At 39.2% G+C, this 23,873-nt stretch overlaps 2 protein-coding genes across 4 annotated transcripts in view; one reads left to right on the forward strand and one right to left on the reverse strand.

Moving 5' to 3' along the window:
• The window catches only part of CSRP2 (cysteine and glycine rich protein 2), a 30,145-nt gene that overhangs the window by 2,592 nt on the left and 3,680 nt on the right, over positions 1-23,873 (forward strand). For all 3 annotated transcript variants that reach the window (XM_012750349.2, XM_012750352.2, XM_012750353.3), the window contains exons 2-3: positions 16,461-16,573; positions 19,329-19,497. In XM_012750349.2, the coding sequence (XP_012605803.1) occupies positions 16,462-16,573; positions 19,329-19,497 (281 nt within the window). In that variant the 5' untranslated portion in view covers position 16,461. The remainder of the gene's footprint in view (positions 1-16,460; positions 16,574-19,328; positions 19,498-23,873) is intronic.
• Positions 1-23,873, reverse strand: part of ZDHHC17 (zDHHC palmitoyltransferase 17) — a 121,873-nt gene that overhangs the window by 1,544 nt on the left and 96,456 nt on the right. The window lies entirely within an intron of this gene.

The raw sequence follows: 23,873 nt of genomic DNA on the forward strand, positions 1-23,873 counted from the left end.
ATTTCTGATTGTTAAAAGTTTTATTGTAAGTCATAGAGAAAGAACCAATAGACGTATACTGTGAATCATTTGCAAAAGATATTAGGATTCTTGCTTTTTTGTTTATAATTTCGTGCCAACAGTACTACTAATTGTCTTTTGTTAATAAGAAAAGAACAGACACCATGTAATATATTAGTGCCAAATGACTTCCCAGTTCACTATAGGAGAGAAAGTTTCATGAAGGTTTCATAGTGCTTCTAAAAGAAAACTAAAGTGAGAATTGAATCCTCATTCAACACACAGCCATACAGGAAGTACTTAACCTAAAAAGAACTTGTGTCATAGCCATAGAGGTTAGTACTATATTTGTAAATATAGCAATGGTTTTGTTCTAGCAAAAGATCAGTCAAATAATTTTGAATTTTATCGAAATTCATTTTTAAGTTGAATTGATAATTTTGGTTTCACAGTTTTGAGTCTCTTCATATCTCTATGCCTCAGATTCCCCACTCAAACAATGGGAATAGTGATAATGCCTACCTCAGGTGTTATGAAGATTGAGTTAATGTAAACAAACTCTTTAATATAAGTAAAGCATGTGTTAAGCTTTATGGAAGTATTTTTAATTATTATTACCTGTCATGTGGCTGACACTGTTCTAAGTGTTTTGAATGTATTGTTTAATCTCAAAACTGCCTTATGATATAAGTAAGCATTATCTTCATTTTAAAAATGAGAACGAGCAGATCAGAAACCAGCCCATGATCATTTGGCAAATGAACAGTAGTCTTGGCATAGAAGTCTAGGTCTGACTCCATATAAGAATCATGCAAATGTTAAATTATTTGAAGAATTAAATGTCTTCTAGTTTGCACAGACCGTGGATTGCTATGGCAGATGCCCAGGATCAGGGGTTCCCAAGTGAATAGTATAGTCGCATTTTAATTACAATGTGGGATTGTTAGGTAGTGATCCAAATCTGTGTGAAGGGTTTTGCTGTACTCCAAATTGAAGACATAAGTGGTAATAGGATATAGAATTAGAATGGTGAGGCTGAGGTAGACACAGGAAAGTTTACTAGATAGAAAGGAGGTTTCCCTCTGTAAATGAGGTTAGATTTAAGTTAGCATAGAGGAGTGGTAGAGAGTGTTTCGGTTGAAAGCAGTTTGGGTGTGAGATTGGCACATAGAGGCCACTTACTGCTAGCTGAATGGATAAAGACTGGGCAGAGAGGAATGCTGTTCTGTGCGTGTAATTCGATAACTCAAGGACAGATCATTCTCAGGTGATTTGAATGGTCTCAACCCTTGGTATTTGCAGAAAATCAGATATGGGCATTCTGGGGACAGTTTGTGGCTCTGGAGTCAAAATGTAAGCCTGATTTGCTTCTTTGGAGATCAGTGACCTCAGCGAGTGACTTAACAACTGAATTTGCTGGCCATATTCATGCTGAGTAGTACTTCTGAAGAAAAAGGAAGCCAATGTTTGTGGAGTACTGGCTTTGCCAGGTACTTTACAAACGTTATCTCATTAAATCCTTGCAACCACCTGTGAGATAGTTCTCATCCATTTCCAAGTTACAGCTGAAGAAGTTGAGACTCAGAGGTTAAGGAACTTAGCCAAGATCACAGAGCTGATAACTGACTTTCAAAGTTACGTCTGTCTGATTCTAAGCTCCACACTCTTTCTGTTATACCAGGAATGTCTAAGAGGTGGCATGTGTACTGCAATTTCCATTCAAACATTATTAATCACAATATTCTTTAATGTAGAACCTGGACTGAACTTCAGTATCTTTCTCAACATAGTTCCAGGAATGTATCAGTAGATCTGCTCAGTGAAACTGTTTTGCCACACCTGTAAAAGTAAACTGCAGACTTCTGAAAGCCCTTTCTGCATGCCTCTGTCTCACTGGTTATATTGCCATTATTTATCCATGTATTTTATCACTAAAGTAGAACTCACTGAGAAACGGGCACCTTTCCTTGTATCCCTTTTATCCTCTGCTCCTAACCCAGTACAAGGCTTATGAGATGTTGAATTAATACATTTATAGGAGAGCTTCGTATACATTGTTTGTAAGCTGCCTCCACCCTAGAAGAACTACATGAGATGCAGAAATTAAGTCAGGAATTAGTTGGATAAACGAAGGAGATAAGTCAGTTGCCTTGATGGGGAGGCATGAGGGGTTAATGAAGGAATGGATAGATGAGTAGGGGAAGATGAGTACTGATAACAAAGGTTGAACATTGCTACATATTGATGACAAATGCTATCATTTATTGAGTGCCTACTATACAAGTATTATCAAATTTTCTTAACTCTATAAGGAAGGTACTGTTATCCTCATCTTACATATAAGGGAACTACTACATTGACTCCAAAACCTATGCTCTTAATTTACCCTTATGCTGAGCTGTCTTAAAGGCCTGGTTGAGGATTTGGCTTCAGGAGAAGTTAGTGGAATATGTAGCTGATCACCAAGACATGAATGAAGAGTACATCCTTGATTCAGTGGCATTCACTTCAGTAGGAGAAGACGACTAAGCAGGTAATTTGGGTAGCAGAAGAAAAAAATTTTAGAACAGGTGTCAGGTAAGGCTTAATTTTCAATTAACTACAGCTCTCAAATCCTGGCCTTGCTAAAAATCAGTATAATTGGGGACAGTGCTACTAATTTGCATTCTTTAACAAGTGATTCCCCCCTGGATGAGAGGAGACTGGTTTATAATAAATTCTCCCTTTTGGTAAATTGGATTATAGCCAGGTTCTAGTGTAATAACAAAGCCCTATATGTAGTAATAAAATGTCAAAGCTTCTGGAAGCATTTAGGATCTGGGTTTATAGACAGATTCACTCTAAACCTTTAGTATCAGAGCAGATAAACTGTTTGTGGCAACATGTAGACTTAAAATTCATGGATTCAGGTCATTCAGATTCTAAAGTAAGACAGTAAATGCAGCACCAGCGGGTGTGAGAATGATCCATGAGGTCATTTTGTAGCTCTTGGTTGGTTATCTAGAGAATGAGGTATCTGTACCACAAGATGACTCAGATTTAAAGTCTTAGGAATTTGGGATGATATCTTAGACTGGGTAGAAGCAGCAAGGAGAAAGGTGTACAGATATAAACCTAGCTTTTTAATCGAATGCAGTGGATAAATTCTAGTGCTATAACTCTTTCAGACATTGAAAACCAAAGAACAAGACTAAAAAACAGAAATTGCCCTATTTTTTGAGATATGTATGAAGTGGGATCTTGTATTTGCTCTTACCATTCTGTAAATGAATTCACAGGATTTGGGAAAGGCATGCAGCCCAGATTGCTCAGTGCAAATCCAGTTTGCTGTGATTAATGGCAGCTGTTGCTGAGTAGTGCGGCCAAAGGCTTGTAAGAAAAATGGAGCTTTGCATTTTTTTTTTTTATATGCACAGCAATGCCAAGAGTGACAGAAATGGAAGATCACACTTCTTCCTGCCAAATTCAGGAAATGTCCATAGGGGTTCAGCCTAAAAGTGTAAATTTGAACTTCATTTCTTAGACGGTCACCACCATAAGTAGAACTGTTGTCATACTTGCAGTACATTTTAATGGCCCGGAAAAGGAAGGTTTATGAACAACTAATCAGCTAAGTTTTTTCTTTACCCTGTTTGTTGTTCTGCAGCTATGTTCCAGACGCTGGTCAGTGGGTTTTCCTACTGGAGTACTGATAGCAGGATGGAGGGTATGAGCTGTCCTCTCCATCTCCAAGCTAACTTTTACTGGCAAGGAACTGCCAAGACATTTGTTTACCGTGGTTTATCTTTAGAATCTCTCTGTGAGTAGAGACAGCTACCTTTCCCCATTTACAAGATGAGAAAACTAAGCCAAAGGTTGTACAGCTATTATAATAGTAGAGTTAACCCAGGTCTGTCTAGCCCAGTCAACCTGCCTACCTTCCTTCCTTCCTTCCATTATGAAATACTTCAGACATACAAAATAGAGAAAAATACAAAGAAAGCCCAGCTACCCACTATCCATCTTAAAGAAAACATAAATCCAGCTGAAGCTTTCTGAGGATGCTCTATTATATCATTAGATATTAGAAAGATATTAGATATAGTGATATAGAACCTTTCTTGAATCACAGAAAAGATAATTCAGAAATCCTTAGGAAAGCACTTAAACTGAATAGAACTTTAAATATTTTGATATATGCCAACTACTCTAGTAGATGGTATGGGGAATGCAGAAGTATGGCCCTCACTTTAGAGGAGAAGAAGCTTGTAGCATGGTAAGTTGAATGTTGTGGAAGTCTGGTATTTCCTGAAAAGCTGACACATTGACATTGGTTGGGATAGCTTGTACAATAGAAATTAGATTTAACTTAGAATAATTGAATTTAAAGTAACCTTGAATTGCCCTTAAAGAAAGGGAAGAGATCCCCCTTTAAGAAAAAACCAAAAAATCCAGGCTGCTCTTCAATGACATGGAAGAAAATAACAAAGTGATTAGTTAGGTTTTAAAAAAAAATGTATTTTTAAGAGTTATTCAGCCGGGCGCTGTGGCTCACGCCTGTAATCCTAGCTCTTGGGAGGCCGAGGCGGGCGGATTGCTCAAGGTCAGGAGTTCAAAACCAGCCTGAGCAAGAGCGAGACCCCGTCTCTACTATAAACAGAAAGAAATTAATTGGCCAACTGATATATATATATATAAAAAAATTAGCCGGGCATAGTGGCACATGCCTGTAGTCCCAGCTACTCGGGAGGCTGAGGCAGAAGGATCACTCGAGCCCAGGAGTTTGAGGTTGCTGTGAGCTAGGCTGACGCCACGGCACTCACTCTAGCCTGGACAACAAAGTGAGACTCTGTCTCAAAAAAAAAAAAAAGAGTTATTCAAAGGCAATCTAATCTAACCTTGATAGAAATCTGGTTTCTTATTGATTATTGCTCCAAAGTATATGTGTGTGAAAATGGAAAATACCAGGTTGATATTAACAGTTCACTTTTTTTTGTTTCTTTCAAAATATTTAGGGGGTACAACAGTTTTTGTGAGATAGATAGCTTTCATAATGCTTAAGTCAGGGCTATAAGTGTGCTCATAATCTGAATAGTGCTTATTATACCTGTTGGGTAGTCTTTTACCCTTCCCCTGTTGCCCCCTCTCCCCTTATTGATTGCCAGTGACTTTTACTTCTCCCTGTGTCCATCATTTAGTTTCAAATTATTATAGAGTACATGTGGTGGTTATTTTTCCATTCCTGAGATACTTCACTCAGGATAATGGTCTCTAGTTCCATCCAAATTGCTGCAAAAGACATTAATTCATTTCTTTTTATAGCTGAGTACTACTCCATGGTGTGTATATATATACCACATGTTGTTATTCCTCTCATAAATTTATGGGCACTTAGGTTGACTCCACATCTTTGCAATTGTGAATTGTGCTGCAATAAACATTCGAGTGCAGGTGACTTCTTTTCCTTTAGATACCCAGTAGTGGGATTGCTGGATCGAATGGTAGATGTACTTTTGGTTCTTTGAGAAATCTCCATACTGTTTTCCATAGAGGTTGTACTAACTTGCGGTCCCACCAACAGTGTACAAGTGTTCCTTTCTCTCTGCGTCTACACCATTCTCTCAGGGGTAAGGTGATCTCATTGTGGTTTTAATTTGCATTTCCCTGATGATTAGTGATGTTGAGCATTTTTCATATGTTTGTTGGCCATTTGTATATCTTCTTTTGAATAGCTTCTGTTCATATCTTTTGCCCACTTTTTAATAGTTTTTTTTTCTTGCTGATTTGAGGCTTTTGTAGATTCTGGATATTAGCCCTTTATTGGATATAGTTTGAAAATATTTTCTCCCATTCTGTATGTCATCTGTTTGCTCTGTTGATTACTTCCTTTGCTATGCAGAAACTTTTTAATTTAATGAAGCCCCATTTATTTACCTTTGTTGTTGCTGTAATTGTCATTGGGGTCTTAGTCATAAATTCTTTGCCTAGGCCAACGTTTAGAAGAGACATTTTTCTACATTTTCTTCTAGAATTGTTATGGTTTCATGCCTTACATTTAAGTCTTTTATCCATCTTGAATTAATTTTTGTAAGTGGTAAGAGAGAGGGATCCTGTTTCATTCTTCTATATGTGGCTATCCAATTTTCCCAGCACCATTTATTGAATAGGGCTTCTTTTCCCCAATGTATGTTGTTGTCTGCTTTGTGGAAGATCAGTTAGTTGTAGGTAGATGGATTTACGTCTGAGTTCTCTGTTCTGTTCCATTGGTCTATGTCTCTATTTTCGTACAATACTATGCTGTTTTGATTACTATAGCTTTGCGGTATAGTTTGAAGCCTGGTAATGTGATGTCTTCAGACTTGTTCTTTTTGCTTAAGACTGCATTGGCTACTTGGGCTCTTTTCTGGTTCCATATGGAGCACAGAACTATTTTTTCTAGATGTGTGAAATATGTTGGTATTTTGATGGTGAGTGTGTTTAATCTGTAAATCACTTTGGACCTTATGGACATTTTAACAACGTTGATTCTACCAATCCATGAACATGATATGTTTTTCCATTTGTGTCATCTACAATTTCTTTCTCTGTGTTTCATAGTTCTCCTTATAGAGATCTTTCACCTCCTTGGTTAAGTATATTCCTAAGTATTTTATTTTCTTTGTATCTATTGTGAATGGTATTCAGTCTTTGATTTGACTCTCAGCTTGATTGTTAGTGGTATATAGAAATGCTACTGATGGGTACATTGATTTTTGTAACCTGAGACTTTGCTGAATTATCAATTTCAAGAGTCTCTTGGGTAGAGTCTTTGGGATTTTCTAGGTAGAAGATCATATCATCAGTGAAAAGTGGTAGTTTGACCTCCTCTTTCCCAGTTTGGATACCTTTATTTCTTTCGGTTGTCTGATTTCTCTGGCTAGGACTTCTAGTACTATGGTATATAAAAGTGGTGACACTGGGCACTCCTGTCTTATTCCAGTTCTTAGAGGGAATGCTTTCAACTTTGCCCCATTCAGTATGATGTTGGCTATGGGTTTGTCATATATGACTTTAATAATTTTGAGATATGTTCCTTCTATGCCTAGTTTGTTGAGGGTTTTTAATGAAAGGATGCTGTATGTTGTCATGCTTTTTCTGCACCTGTTGAGATGATCATATGGTCTTTGTTTTTGCTTTTTTTATATGGTGAATCATGTTTGATTTACATATGTTGAATCCTCCTTGCATCACTGGGATGAAGCCTGCTGATTATGGTGGATTATATTTTTGTTGTGCTGTTGAATTCAGTTTTCCAGTATTTTCCTGAGGATTATTGCATCTATATTCATAAGGGATATTGTTCTGTAGTTTTGTTTTTTTTTGTTATGTCCTTTCTTGACTTTGGTATCAAGGTGCTACTAGCTTTATGAATGAGTAGGGGAGGATTTCCTCCTTCTTGATGTTATGGAATAATTTCTGCAGTATGGATACCAGTTCTTCTTTGTAAGTCTGGTAGAATTTGACTGTGAATCCATCTTGTCTTGGCTTTTTGTTGTTAGTGGTGGTGGTGGGTTTTTTTTATTCCTGCTTTGATCTGGCTGCTCATTATCAGTTTGTTCAGGTGTTCTGTTTCTTTTTGATTGAGTCTTGGGAGGTTGTGTGTTTCCAGGAATATGTCCATTTCCTCTGTGCTTTCCAGTTTATGTGCATAGAGATTTTCATAGTACTCACAGATGATGTTTTATATTTCTGTGGTGTCAGTTGCAATATCTCCTTTTTCATTTCTGATTGAGCTTATATAGATCCTTTCTCTTGTATTCCTGGTTAATGTAGCAGTACGATGAGAAATGCCTCAATAATAGAAATGCTTCAACAACAAAGTATTTGAAGAGCCAGCTGATACTTGGGATCCAGTATAAGTAATTTGTAGTGTCATTCCTATAGGCCTAGATTTGGCCTTTTGGCCATTACAGCGGATGTCTGTTACATCCATGAGCATTCTAGAACGCAAGTAACATTGGAGGCCAGGGGCAAAGTCAGTATCACTAATTGCATTCCAAATTCAAGTTATTGCAGGCTACTGGACCTAAGCCTTTGTGTCTTAGGTTTTACAGTGAGACTCAAGTTTCGTTCTGGATTTAAACAATGGAGCACCTGTCTCCAGGGAAGGTAATACAAGATTTATACAAGTACAGAAGGAAGCTTGATAATCTGTCCCATTGTTGCAAGATATCGATCCTATGTAGATGGCTTCTCAGTAAGCCTGGTAACTTTTGTGGACCCTTGAAATGATCTTGTTCCTGTCTGGATACGAGAAGTAGACTTTTTGCAAATTCCAATCAACAGTTTAGTAATAACAAGTAATACCAGTCTTATCTCTCTGTGTGTATGTATTGTTGTTTGTTTGTTTCAAGGAACAATTCCAAATGACTTAAAAAGGGAATTTATTGGCTCACCTAACTGAGGTATGCGGGCTAAGATTAAGCACAGTTGAATTCAGGAGCTCAAAAGATCTAAACCAGGGGTGGGGAACCTTTTCATGTTGGAAGGCTGCTTTAATTTAGCTGTAATCAAATAAGGCTACATTCAAGAAATGTCAATTAGAAATATTTAAAAATGTAAATTATTTTATAAAAAAATCTAACTATGTACTTAATAATTTAAAAAATGAAAACTATTTGTTAATTTTAAAGTTAACTAACATTTTAAAGACTTTGTTGTGTCTTCTTTATGTTGGAAAACCTTTGAATACTTGGTTGCAGCATGGAGGTCCGCAGTTTCAGTTGAGCCTCTAGATGGGCATCAGTCATTTGTGACCTTAAGGGTATCTTGATTTGGGTTAGATAGCAGAATGTAGATTGGTAGCAGTAAGTGGTGGAAAAGCATGTTTTGGGCATGACGCTGAAGGTGTGTATAGTCTACATTTTTCCATGTTTCAGTTGGATCTTTCTTAGCATCAAACAATAACTTTAAAATATCATCTACTGAAAGCTCAATCAGTTCCATCTGTAGTTCTATAAGTGCCTTGGTGATATCAACTAGGCGAGGCTGAAATGCTGATTTGAGTGTGATGTCATGATTCTCAAAGTCAGTGAACCTTTCATTGTATTTTCCAATACAGCTGCATATTCTTCAAATGGTTCACATACATCATCCTGCTCATCAATGACCTTTGCTAACTGGAGAAACTGTTTATCTGAAATTTCCTTTTGAAGAAGTGTTTTGAAAAAAAGATAGTTTTTTTCCAAAATAGCTATCAGCTTTTTCAAAATGCTTGGATTTTTTTTTGCCATTTATCATATATAGACTTAGTTTCACCTTGCAAAGAAATATTTAAGTCATTATTGTTTGACATGATACCACACAGAAATGCTGCATTCCTAGAGAAATCTTCTTTCAATAATTCCCCATTGCTGATTCTGTTCTTGCAGAAGTAAAATTTTGGCTACCACCTGTCCCTGTGATAACCAATGCACTTTAGAATGATATGGCAAATCCACATTGAATACCTCATTGTTCATCTTTAGTATGTTACTAAACTGACCATGCTATGTTGCATTTGCATGAATATAGTTAACAATACTTTGTTGCAAAGTGTTACTTAGAATACTAGCTTTGGCACAGAGATTTTCCTGATGCAAAATATAATGAAAAGAAATGAGAATGTTTGGATCTATTAATACTTTTTTTGTCTATGCAATAAACTCTTCATGTTTTCCTATCATGGAAGGTGGTCTGTACATACACTCACTAAATTTACCAATTTCAGTCCAACTTCATGATATTTATCTTGAAAGTTTTTGATTCCCCGTGTTCTGTTTGCAGGAGTGCCCAAAGGGAGTAACTCTTCATAGCAAACAAAATCTTCTGTTATGGCCCAAATGAAGTATAAAACCTGTGCCAAGGGCGGGTATATACATACATAGTGGGTGAGATGTGCACCATCTGGGGGATGGTCATGATGGAGACTCAGACTTTTGGGGGGAGGGGGGGAAATGGGCATTTATTGAAACCTTAAAATCTGTACCCCCATAATATGCCAAAATAAAAAAAAATAATTAAAAAAAAAAAAAAAAAAAAACCTGTGCCAAGTCAGTCATATCAACTGATTCATCCAAAGTGATTGAATAATATATATTATCCTTTTGAAGTATTGCATAAAGTTGTTTTGTTCCGTTCAAGGGTTAGTCATGCTGCCGAACAGTTATGGTTCTCCTTGAAAGAGTCAGTTGTTTGTACTTTGAAACATTATCGTGGTCTAAGCATCCTACAACTTTGGTGCATTCTTTCACAATTTCTACATCACCAAATGGCATCCCTTTTTTCCTGAGTATATAAGCTACTTTATATTTTGCTTCAGTGGCATTATTTTCAGGTCTTATTGCTGCTTGAAGGAATTGTCTTTGCTTTTGCTTTTCATCTTTTTATTTCTGCAATACAACCTTTTGTGCCTCTCCCTCTAATCTAAAAGATTTGTGGTCCTTATGAGTGTGTTGTAATGCTGATGAGCACTGAATTTCTTTAATGTTGATATTGCAGCATCACAAAGCAATCAAATCATCTTATCAGAAACAAGAGAATATTGCAAAACCCAGTCCTCATTAAAAACTCATGTTTACTTCCTTCAGCGTTCTCTTGGTCTTCTTTGACATCATGGACTGTTAAGCAGACAGAATTAAAAATACTGTTGAGCTGTGCAACTATCACAAATTCCACTTCAAACAGAAACACAGTGCACCATTATCAAAAGCTATAACAGACTGGTGTACTCAACTCCCATAAACTCTCGCCAGCCAGTTTTGTGCGCCAGTCAGGCGGGGGGGAGTTAGAACTAAATCTGAGCATGGCAGCCGTTAATTCAGCCTTTATGGCTTACTAATTGTGCCAGTCAATCTTGGCGGATTATTTCATTGACACTTATTTTATTCTTTGGTATTTTAAATACATTCATTTTAAAAATGAAATACCAATATAAAAGACAAAAATGTATTAATAAAAATAAAAGGATTTGTTCTGTAAAATTTGGATTCAGTCAAAAGGCCACACTTAAGGACCTAGAATGCCACATGTGGCCTTAAAGCTGTAGGTTCTCCACCCCTGATCTAAACCATTTCTCTGTTTTCCTCTTTGCTGGCTTCATTCGTAGGTTCTTTTCTTATGGTGGCTAGACAGCTGCTAGCACCTCTACTCCTATATTCATACAGTGCTAAACCAACCCCCTGGGTTTCACTTTCACTGAGTTATTTCTGAGCCAATAACTATGGCAAGAAAGGGAATACAGTGATCCGATTGGCTCTGACTGATATGCCCAACTTGGGTGTGGGGGTTGCTGTGGTTTAAATGTTTTTGTCCCCTTACCAAAACGGATGTTGAAATTTAATCCGCCATGCAAGTGTTGGAGGTGGGGCCATGGGAGGTGTTTGGGTCATGAGGGATCTGCCCTCATGAGTAGCTAATGCTAGTATAAGATGGGCTTGTGGGAATGGGTTCGCTCTCTTGTAACTCTTCTGCCACGTGAGGAACAACGTCCCTCCCCTCTGGAGGTTCAGGCTTTCAAGGTGCCATCTTGCAAGTGGAGCCGGGCCCTTACCTGACACTAAACCTTCCAGTGCCTTGATCTTGGGCTTTCTAGCCTCCGAACTGTGAGAAATAAATTTGTGTTCTTTATAAATTACCCAGTCTCGGGTGTTATTAAAATGCTACAGCAGGCCGGGCGTGGTGGCTCACGCCTGTAATCCTACCACTCTGGGAGGCCGAAGCGGGCGGACTGCTCGAGATAAGGAGTTTGAAACCAGCCTGAGCAAGAGTGAGACCCCATCTCTACTATAAATAGAAAGAAATTAATTGGCCAACTAATATATATATATATAGAAAAAATTAGCTGGCATGGTGGCGCATGCCTGTAGTCCCAGCTTCTCGGGAGGCTGAGGCAGTAGGATCGCTGAGCCCAGGAGATTGAGGTTGCTGGGAGCTAGGCTGACACCACAGCACTCACTCTAGCCTGGGCAACAAAGCGAGACTCTGTCTCAAAAAAAAGATAAGTAATAAAATTTAAAAAAATGATACAGCAACACAGAACACAGCAACACAAAAGTTGGCACTAAGAGTGGAATGCTGCTATAAACAAATACCTGAAATGTGGAAGCGGCTTTGCAACAGGGTATTAGGTAGAGGCTGAAGCAGTTTTGGAGTGAATGCTAGAAAAAGCCTGTATTGCTGTCAACAGAGCATGAAGGATGATTCTGGTGAGAGATCAGAAGAAAGGAGCTGTAGGGAGTCTCATTCTTAGAGATTAGGTTTTCATGACCAGAATGTTGGTAGAAATATGAGCCTTGGTGGCATCCATGTTAGCTAATTAAGGCTATTCTGGTGAGGTCTCAGACAAAAATGAGGTACAAGGTATTGGAAACTGGTAGAAAGGCCATCCTTGTTGCACAGTGGCAAAGAACTTCGCTAAATCTTATCCCTTTCCTAGGACTTTATGGAAGAAAGAACTTTAGAGCAATGAACTAGGATATCTGGCAGAAGTAATATCTAAGGAAGGAGCAAAGCATTCAAGGTGCTGCATGGCTTTTCTTAACTACTTATAGTAAATTGTGAGAAGAGAGGATTTAAAGACAGAATTTATAGTTAAAAGGATAGCAGAACGTAAAGCTGTGAAAAATTCTCAGCCTGTCCACGTAAAGAATAAAAAAGCATGTTCAGGAGAGAAAACCAAGGGTATGGCTAAGTGACCTTTTGATAAGGAGATTAGTATACTGAGAAGGAAGCCAGGTGCTCCAATCAAGATGATGGGGAGGCCAGGCGCGGTGGCTCACACCTGCCTGTAATCCTAGCACTCTGGGAGGCCGAGGCAGGTGATCGCTCAAGGTCAGAAGTTTGAAACCAGCCCAAGCAAGAGCGAGACACTGTCTCTACTAAAAATATAAATTAATTGACCAACTAAAAATATACAGAAAAAATTAGCCGGGCATGGTGGCTCATGCCTTAGTCCCAGCTACTTGGGAGGCTGAGGCAGGAGGATCACTTGAGCCCAGGAGTTTGAGGTTGCTGTGAGCTAGGCTGATGTCATGGCAATCTAGCCTGGGCAACAGAGTGAGACTCTGTCTCAAAAAAAAAAAAAAAAAATGATGGGAGAATGACCTGGAAGACATTTCAGAGATCTTCAAGGCTACCCCTACCATCATAGGCCCAGAGTGCCAGGGTCACGTGGGCAGAAAGGTTTGGAGAGAGGGGCAGAGGGTGCTTATAGGACTGTGGGGCTCGCTGCCCATATTCCAGCACAGCACTCCTCGGCCACCTCAGCTGCGGCTCAGGCAGGCCAGGTGTGGCTCAGGCTGCCACTTTGGAGGGCACAAGCAGTGAGCCTTGGTGGCATCCATGTTAGCTAATTCTGCAGGTTCGCAGGCTGCACAAGCTGTGGAGGCATGCCTTCATCTACCTAGATTTCAAAGGGGTAGCTCAGAGAGCCTCGGGGCCCAGGCAGAGACTTGACCTTGGGGTGGAGCCACCACAGAGAGCCCTCACTAGGGCATTGCTTATTGGAGCCATGGGGCAGGGCTGTCCCTGAAAGCTCATAACGGTGGAGCCACCAGTGTGCAGCACCAGGCTGGGAGGGCTGCAGGCACCCGACTCCAACCTGTGAGAGCCGTGTGGGCTGCACCCAGCAAGGCTGTGGGCGTGGGGCCACTGAGCTTTGAGGGCTCAACCCGTAGCCCAGTGTGTGCTAACAGCAGATATGGAGTCAAAGAAGTTTATTCTCAAGCCTTAGGACCCAATGTTGTTTGCCCTGTTGGGTGTTGGACTGACTTGGGACCTGTTATCCCTTTCATCTTGCCTAGTTGTCCCTTTTGGAATAAGAATGTCTATCTTATGCCTGTCCCACCATTGTATTTTGGAAGCATGTGACTTCTTAGATTTCACAGGCTGACAGTTGCAGAGAGATTTGTCTCAGGATGAATGATGCCTGGAGTCTCAACCATATATGATTAGGTGAGACTCTAGATTTTAGACTTTTGAGTTGATGCTGGAATGAGTTAAGACTTTGGGGGCTACTGGGATGGAATGAATGTATTTTGAGTGTGAGGAGGACATGAATTTTGCAGTGCCAGGGGCAGAATATTATGGTTTGAATTTGTCTCCCAAAGTACATGTGTTGGAAACTTAATTCCCAGTGCAACAGTACTGGATGGTGGGACCTAATTGGAGGTGTTTGGGTCATGAAGGATCCACCCTCATGAGTAGATTAATACTACAATAGAAAGGGCTTGCGAGAGTGGGTTCACTCTCTCCTGCTCTTCTGCCATGTGAGGATCATCCTCCAGAGGGGATGCAGGCACCATCCTTCAAGTGAATGCTGGGTCCTCACCAGAAACCAAACCTCCAGTGCCTTGATCTTGGACTTCTCAGCCAGTAGAACTATGAGAAATAAGGTTCTGTTACTTATAAATTACCAGGTTGGAGGTATTCTGTTATAGCAGCACAAAGCAGACTAAGACAATAGCATCTAAATCAGGGCTTTTCAAATTGACTGTGATGAAGGACTGTTATTTTTGTTTCAATTTCCAAGTACTGACTGATTCTCAGACACTGTCCAACAAGATGAGTTCACTGATCATGCTTTTGGTTTGTTGCATAAGATTATATAGAAGTTTCTCTCTCTTTTTTTTTTCTTTTTTTTTTTTTTGAGACAGAGTTTCACTGTGTTGCCCAGGCTAGAGTGCCGTGACGTCAGCCTAGCTCACAGCAACCTCAAACTCCTGGGTTCAAACAATCCTTCTGTCTCAGCCTCCTGAGTAGCTGGGACTACAGGCATGCGCCACCATGCCCGGCTAATTTTTTCTATTTTTAGTAGAGACAGGGTCTCATTCTTGCTCAGGCTGGTTTCGAACTCCTGACCTTTTCCGATCCTCCTACCTCAGCCTCCCAAAGTGCTATGATTACAGGCGTGAGCCACCACGCCCGGCCCTAGAAGTTTCTAAGTTACGTGAATTTTGTCTTGAATTGGTAGTAAGCATGGTGGACCATAGCCAGGAGACCACATTTTAATAAGTACTTCTCTAAACCACATGGACTAAGAAAGAGATGGTTGCTTCCTTGGGAGAAAATCTGGGGAAGGGGCAAGAGAATACTGTGTGGGGGAAGGATGTCCACCACCATCATTAATTCTAAAGATCTTTCTTTTAGAAAGGCCTCAACTTAGTTTTCAGGAAATTGTTGGGTTCTGGATCATTTTGGTAGGGTAAGAGGGGAATTTACCACTCCCCTTTTTATTTTAAGGATTGCAGATTCTTCGATCTTTTCTGCTGAGCAGTATTCCTTTTCCCTTCTTTTTCTAGGCAGGTTTGGGTTAGTGTTGAGGTCTCGGCTTTCTTACCCAGCTGTTTCCTAGAGAGGCAAACAGCTCATCGGAGGAGACAGGCACGGCCTGCAAGCACCACTGCACAGAAGTCTGAAAAGGGCAGTGGGGAAAGAGGAATTATTCTGCTGTTCTTAGTTACCACTCAGGGCAGGGCAGACATAACTTGCCTCCTTAGCAGGACAACTTTCTGTATTGGTTGAGGCACTTGAGGAAGCTGGCCATTCAAAACTAGGCATTCTAAGCTGTGTCCAGGGTGATGAGAAAACTTTGCCCCATGTCATAGTGAGATGACCTAGGATTTAAACATCCACCTTGCCCATCACGTCAGGTCGTGTTGTTCAAAGTTATTCCTGTACACTCAGCAGACAATTCACATTGCTTGGTAGCAGATTCTGCATGGCCTGACAGACCTGTCAAAGCGGGAAAAGCGACTGCTGGCTAGACTAGTGGGCCTTGGGATTAGTGAGGCATAGAAACTAAATCAGAGCCATCTGGATGAACGTTTGTTGTGGTTACAGCCAGGCTCCATGCATGCCGTCGTGCTAGTCACAGACACAACTATTTATGCTGTAATTGTACGTAGCTCTAGCAGACAAATATAAAACTTGTTCTTTCAGGGCAACACGCTTTCTTCTTCCCTAGAAAGTATGTCATAGCTTTTGTATGTTAAATGTTAAGAATTTAGTGCTGTTACAGTGAATTAAGCATGTAATAAAAACCACCCAAGTGTAAGAGCTTCAGCTGAGTTTTTTTTTTTTAAAGTTTATTAAAGACTGTGGTTGTTGGGGAAGGGGGAGCAAGTTTGCCTTTCCACTCCTCACACTTCTTTCTTAGCTCCTGTAGATTCTAGTGGCATAGTTTGTTTTGTGCCTGATGACCTGTACTGTTCTATTGAATGCAAGTCCTTTGTCTTGCAAAAAAAAAAAAAAATTGGTGCATGACAAGCCTGAGTTTCCTAATGAAAGAGCTGTAATTTGGGAGAAGAGATGAGGTTATTTTGGAGGAACGCTGGCCTTTGAAAGATGTGGTTAGAGCGGTTCCTAAAGAAACAAAATCTGCAGCTGTCCCTGGGTTTAAACAGCCCTCTAGGGAGCTGTAAGACCAGCACGGGGACGTTCTGACAAATCCTTTATTTCTTCAGAATGCCTGTCTGGGGAGGTGGCAACAAGTGTGGGGCCTGCGGGAGGACCGTGTACCACGCGGAAGAGGTGCAGTGTGATGGCCGGAGCTTCCACCGCTGCTGCTTTCTGTGCAGTAAGTAGCTCACTGTGCTCGACCTTTGACAGGATACGTGTGTAAAAACCCTCAGTAAACTATTTTTACCTATTTAAAGAAAAAAAAAAACCCCTATTTTTGCCTATCTAAGGAAAAACAGAGGTTTTGCTAGTAAAGATGACTACAGAAGCACGAGTGGATTTTCCCCGTCTGTCCCGACATTGTAAGTGCCAAGCGTCGCAAGCAAGGCCAGAAACAGTGGCCCAAGACACTCAGCCTCCCTGTGCGTCCCCACAGCTCTTGGCTTCTGTTTCACCTTTTGGCCTTTCCTTGGTACCGCATCTGTCTCCCCTGCCTCACGGAGAATTCAGTGTCGTTCACGTAGTCTAGCAGGTTCTCTGGCACGCTGTAAGTCTTGGTGCCAATTTTTGAATAAATGAATCGTTCCTCTTCTACCCCAGCTTTCTCCTTCTGGCTGGGTTCCTTCTCTTTGAAACCTTCTTGCTTATTTCTTGCCACACTGATAACTAAAATTCAGATACTCAGAAGCTCAAATTCTGTTTTCTCTGGTAAGTGAATGTTCAGAGTTATTCCTGGTTATTGATACTCTAAATTTGAGGGAACGAAGCACAGGATATGAAAGTCCCATAGAAGCAAATTAGGAATTGTTGTTCATAGATGGAAAACGACCAGTGTCTGGTGTTGACAGGAAGTAGGACATAAAACAACACATGCCTGTTTGGTTTAGTAAATACCTGATAATGGGAGAAACAGAACAAGAGAGAAGCCCCAACACCACAAATTCTCTCTAATGACAACTTTGTCTTCAGTTTTGAAACAGTACAGTAGCAGCTTAAGAAAGCTCTTCATGAGTCATCTGATTAAAATGACAGAATTTTCTTTATTGAAGGATTTGTTACATTAGAGGAACCCACTCATACATGCAGATATTTGCCTTATCTGTAGTATTGTACAGTGAAAATTGCCATAAGAAACCATATGTTAAAAATAAATTTGGTTACATTAAGAAAAAAATCTTGAGAAAAATCTCCCAAATTTGAATCATTCTCTTCCCTCTAGGCCAGCATTCAAGGTGTCTGCATCTCTTTAATAGTGTAACTGCTTCACACAAAAGTAGAAACAGATAATGGAAAGTTATAGTTACAAAAAATATTATAGAAACACTACATATGAATGTTTGCTATGTATTCCTCATAATAGCTACTATTGCTTATTAAAAAGATTTGGTTTCACCATTACTTTCTGAAGTTACTGAATTTTTTTTTCCCTAAAAAAGTCTATTTTTTAGCAGGCCGGTTTGTTACCAAGAAAGTATGGAAACAGAGAAAATGCAGTACTTTAGATATTGCTCTCAGTTTTATCTATCTAGGTTGAGCCATGATAAAGCCACCGTAATAAAGTCAGTGTTTTACTAAATGTCAAGTTCGTTATTGGTCATTTTTACTAACCATTCCTAATATTTGTCTCTGCTGACTAAAGCTTTTAAGGAAATAATTCAGAGTAGCTTGCAGACCTGTGAGAATTTTACCACAGAGAATAGGGAAGAGGGCTGGGAAGAGAGGAGCAGTTATGTAGTAACATTTTCATGTAGGTAAACTTGCTTTGTTTAATATAGGTTTTTTTTCAAAACAGTTCTTATTTATATTTATTCTGTCTGTTAAGTGTATTTGCCCCTCAACAGTGTATGTTTTTAGGTTATCTGCATCTTTAGTTGAATGTGTTTCAGCACGAGCCTCCAGATAGGTTCCAGAGTAGGTGTCATTTTATCCTACCACAGAAGACTCTAAGATCGTAGAACCTTCCCAATTCAACTTTAAGCCAGCCAGCTTGTCATCTTCCCCCTACCAGCTTTGTCTTTCCGTTTGTCCTTCTCTCCCTCCTTCTGTTTCTCCCTCTCCCTTTTAAATAAAGGGGGGATCCCCTTTTCAACCATTCTGATCTTTGCTTTCCGGCTGCGGAATGTGCCACCAGTGGGTTCCCTCACAATTTACTTTCCTTCTCAAGCTTAATTGAAGTTTTAGAAAGTGAAATAATGTCTGGATAAAACACGATGATGTTTGGCAGTTTTATGAAGTGGGATATGTGGAAATGTCTTGTGGCAAGAAATCCATCAAGAAAGAACGTATTCTCCTTTGGGACAGAAGGGAAAACAAACGCAGACTCTAAACCACTTGACGATTTTCAGACACACTTGTCACTGCTAGAGAAGCTGGTGGGGAGTTGAGAGAAGAACACTTCCCCCCTTCTAGATGAGTGATGAAAACTAGAGTTCTGGATTTAAAGCTGCTTTCGTCCCAGGGGATGTTTTCTGGGGAAGAAGCGCTACACAGGCAACTCCCCCAAGGCACTGAGCTACCCTTTTGTTCCTTGTGACATTGTGATTTAACAAGACTTGGTATGGAGAGGCTGAAAGATTAAGAGTTGAGGGTTGCCAGCAAGTCCTTGTTTGTTTATTCCTTTTGTTCCTGTAATTATAGCCATCTCCGAGACAGAGGCAAATCATATTAAAAGCTTGAGGCTTCTGGATATTGAGATTCATAAACAACTATCATACCCATGGAGAAAGGCCAATAATCCTCAACTGTAGTTGACCAGTCCAGATGCTGGCTGTCTCGTGGCTTCTGGGAAACCACAGGATAAGCTAGGAATGTGAGAGCTCCTCAGCCTTTACCATGTGTAGACCATGTGTCTGTGCCACCATTATTCTAAGGAAAAAGCATCTTTGGAACATGTTTAAAGTCTAACTTTTCCTCCTCCTCCTCCTCTGCCCCAGTGGTTTGCAGGAAGAATTTAGATAGCACAACAGTGGCAATTCACGATGAAGAGATCTACTGCAAGTCCTGCTATGGAAAGAAGTATGGGCCGAAAGGCTATGGTTATGGCCAGGGCGCTGGCACGCTCAACATGGACCGTGGTGAGAGGCTGGGCATCAAGCCAGAGAGGTGAGATGGGAGACTGTTTGTTACCTTTAGGAATGAGTTACAATAATTAACGTTGCATGGTGAACAGGAACCTGGGAGTTTCCAGATTTTTAGTTTAAACAAAGCAAATACAAAGTGACTAATTTTCCAGTGTAAACTAGTGACAGTTCTTTAAGTTCAAAACATTGATAGTTTTAAACCTAACAATATTATTGTTTCTAGTCCTGGTTTTATAGCATTACAAGGTGTATCTAGGAGTCATGTTCTTAAAAGCAGTTTATTTAAATTTACTTCCATTTCACAGCACTTCAGAGACCAGATGTTATGAAATTAAATGATAGGGAAATGTAGTATCTGAAGCGTTTCTCATGTATAGTTAAGCAGTCAATGGAAATTCCTGTTACTCTTTCCATGTAAGAATTTTTCCTCATCAAGAAATGACTTTTCTATAATTTAAAATTCTCACTTAGGCTGGGTGTGGTGGCTCACTCCTTTAATCCCGGCACTTTGGGAGGCCTCGGCAGAGGATTGATTGAGGCTGGGAGTTGGAGACTCTCTAAAAATTGAAATTATTTTTTGTTTTTGATTTTTTGAGAGACTAGTGTTAAACTTTAAAGGCTCTGGTATCAAAGTCAGCGTGTCAAGGTGCTAACTCTGTTAAAGTTCACGTAGTATTTTGCACTCAAGCTAACTTCATTTGGAAATTCCTCTTAATTCTTATTTTTAACCTATTAATTTCCCTATTTGAACTTCATATTTTTCATATCCATTTTATATTGAAGAGGTCAAAATTGGTGTAATACTCCAATATAAAACAGCCTTTGCTTGGACAAGACCATTAATTGTGCCAGACTTCATAGAATGTTAACATATGTTAACTCGTGTAATCCTCACCACAAAAATCCCACAAGTTAGGGTTTTCTTTCTTATCAAGAACAAATTGAGACAGTAACAAGTAATTTGCCTAAAGTCACACTGTTAGTTAATTGTAGAGCCTGGAACTTAACCTACTCTAACTCCAAAGCTTATGATCTGAACCATGGTGCTTGACTGGGCTGAAATAATATGTATTGAGTGCCTGTTGTCTGCTGAACATTTATCATCTTCATTCTGCATAAGCCTTACAGTAACTCTGAGGTGTAGATAATTTGTCCCTATTTAATAGATGAGAACACTAAGGGTCAGGTATACAGTTAATAACTAAAGTCACCCTCCTATACAATAGATCTTTTAAACTTACTATTCCTATCTAAATGTAATTATATATCCTTTGACCCCTCTCCCCTAATAACCTCAGCCTCTGGTAACCACCATTCTATTCTCCATTTCTACTAATATGAGATCAACTTTTTTAGATTCCACATATGAGAGAGATCATGTGGTATTTGTCTTTCTGTGCCTGGCTTATTTCACTTAACACACTGTCTTCCAGGTTCATCTATGTTGTCAAAAGTGACAGGATTTCATTCTCTTTTTATGACTGAATAGTATTCCATTTTGTATATATATCACATTTTTTTTTATCCATTTATCTGTTGATGGACCCTTAGGTTGATTACATACCTTGGCTATTGTGAATAGTGCTGCCGTGAACATGGGAGTACAGATCTCTTTGATATAATGATTTTATTTCCATTGAATATATACCCAGTAGTAGGATCATACTGGAGCCATATGGTAGTTCTATTTTTAATTTTTTGAAGACCCTTCAGAGTGTTTTCTGTGTGGCTGTGCTAAATTAGCAGTAAGCTAAATCACCATCAAGTATGCAAGAGTTCCTTTTTTTCCACATCCTCACCAACAGTTGTTGCCTTTTGTTTTTTTGATAATAGCCATTCTAATAGGAGTGAGGTAATATTTCATTGTGTTTTTGAATTGCATTTCCCTGATTAGTGATGTTGAGTGTTTTTTCATATACTTGTTGCTTATTGTAGGTCTTTTGGCCTTTTGCCTATTTTTAATTGGTATATTTGTTTCTTGCTATTAAGTTGAATTCCTTATATATTTTGGTTATTAACCCCTTATAAGATGAATAATTTGTAAATATTTTCTCCCATTCTGTAGGTAGTCTCTTTACTTTTGTTTCCTTTAATGTGCAGAAACTTTTTAGTTTGCTGTAATCTCATTTGTCTATCTTTACTTTTATTATTTGTGCTCTTTGAGGTCCAAAAAAATCATTGCCCAGACCAAGAAGGCCTTCTTAATGACTGAACGAACACCTGTGGTCTGACTGCCCTTGTGGCATGTGGTAATTATAACATTCATGGAGACTAAACGTCTCCACAAGGATCTCCCAGAGAGGCAGAATTGTGCTCAAGAACCTTTTCATTGAAGCCTACCTGCAGTTTTCAGTTCAGGCTCACCAATTCACAAAATCTCTAGTCCTTCAGTATGTTAATTAACATGGAGCCCCCATTTTGCCATCTATAATATGAGGTAACAATTATCCTATGAAGTTGTTAGAAGGCAACTGGGAGGTAATCTACGTAAAGTTCTTATTAATGTGATGATTGGCAGATTTGGAAAATTTCCTTGGGAATCTCATAACTGCAAGTGCTGGGTATCATTGATAACAAGCTCTCAAAGAATCATTTTTTAAAAGTGCAGTATATGAACAGGTTTTGAAGATTCTTTGAAAATACACCTACATTAAGGACAATTGGAGAAAACTAATACTGTGAATTAGTACTTTGAATTGGTATTTGTTGCCTAGAATAAAATTTCCAGTGGCCACATCAAACATTTAAATGCTATATATCTACAACAAAAAGTAGATATAATGGAGATGAAGATATTCAAGGTACATGTCCAATGTTTGAAAAAATTATTTTATAAAAAGGCAATATTTCTAAATTAACATTTGATTTTAAATATGCATATACCTTAAAAATATAACTAGTAAAACTTTTATTGGGGGGAATGGTTGGGTGGTGGGGAGGTATAGTGTGGGAAAGTGATAAGACCAGATTTTAGGGTTTTTTCCCCCTTAAAACTTAGAATGACTGTAAAATAGTGAATGGTGAATGGGTTTATTTAATAGGAGGTAGACTCAGGATTTGGTGTTGATTGGATGCAAAGATGATTAGGGTTTCTGGCTTGGGCACTTAGAGAATGGCAAAATTTACTAGGAAGGGAATCAGTCTTAGGAGAGATCATTAGTTCAGCTTTGAACATGATGAATTCAAGGTGCCTGTAAGATATGTGGGTTGGAGATTTTTAATAGCCAGTTCAATATAGAGTCTAAGATGAAGATGGGAGAGGAGGGCTTGAAAGAAGGTTAGAAGAAAGTGAAAAAGATTCAAACACTTACTATTATTTTTTATTTATTTATTTATTTATTTATTTATTTATTTTTTGAGACAGAGTCTCACTTTGTTGTCCAGGCTAGAGTGAGTGCCGTGGCATCAGCCTAGCTCACAGCAACCTCAATCTCCTGGGCTCAAGCAATCCTCCTGCCTCAGCCTCCCAAGTAGCTGGGACTACAGGCATGTGCCGCCATGCCCAGTTAATTTTTTCTATATATATTAGTGGGCCAATTAATTTCTTTCTATTTATAGTAGAGACGGGGTCTCGCTCTTGCTCAGGCTGGTTTCGAACTCCTGACCTTGAGCAATCCGCCCGTCTCGGCCTCCCAGAGAGCTAGGATTACAGGTGTGGTGAGCCACCTCGCCCGGCCTCAAACACTTATTATGGAGAATGCCAGAACAACCTCATTGGGAAGATGTGCTAAGACAGTTGAGGCCTCAGAAATGGTGATTTCATGGAGAAATAAGGTAGTTAGATAAAAGCGAGATTTGCCAGAGGTGTGTGCTAGAAAAATGGTAGAGGAAAGTAGCTTCTAAATTATTGAAAAGAAAGTGGCTGGAGACTAGGATGTTATAGGGCTATTCAATGACATAAGGAAATAGTTTTAATTATATGTTTTTTAAGTACCATAGTTCCATGTAACATGTATTTTAGTTTAAATCAAGTTATCACATGAACATAGCTCAAAGACATTTTAAAGTTTCCATCCTTCATCTGACATTAAATTCAACAAGAGGAAGCCCATCATGCTGTCCACAGCAACTAAAGATTCACAAGTGTCCCTAGAACTCAGAGGTAAAGAATTTAAATTTACAACTAGTTTATTACTAAAAAAAAAAAAATTTCAATTACCTCTGTGTTACTAAATGCCTAAGTCAGTTCTTGCTGGTTCCTTCTTAATCTTCCATTCTCAATGTTGAAATGCTCTAGAGCTTAGTCCTTGTACCTTCTCCCTATTATACACTCTCAGGAACACATCTAGTCTCAAGGTTTGTCTGCTCTTGATTCTGAAATTTATGTCTCTCCTGAACACCAGACTCATATCTCCAACTGCCTACTGGATATCTCCACTTGGAATATCTATTGAGCTT

Source organism: Microcebus murinus, chromosome 10 (assembly GCF_040939455.1).
Source record: "Microcebus murinus isolate Inina chromosome 10, M.murinus_Inina_mat1.0, whole genome shotgun sequence".
Taxonomy (NCBI): domain Eukaryota; kingdom Metazoa; phylum Chordata; class Mammalia; order Primates; family Cheirogaleidae; genus Microcebus; species Microcebus murinus.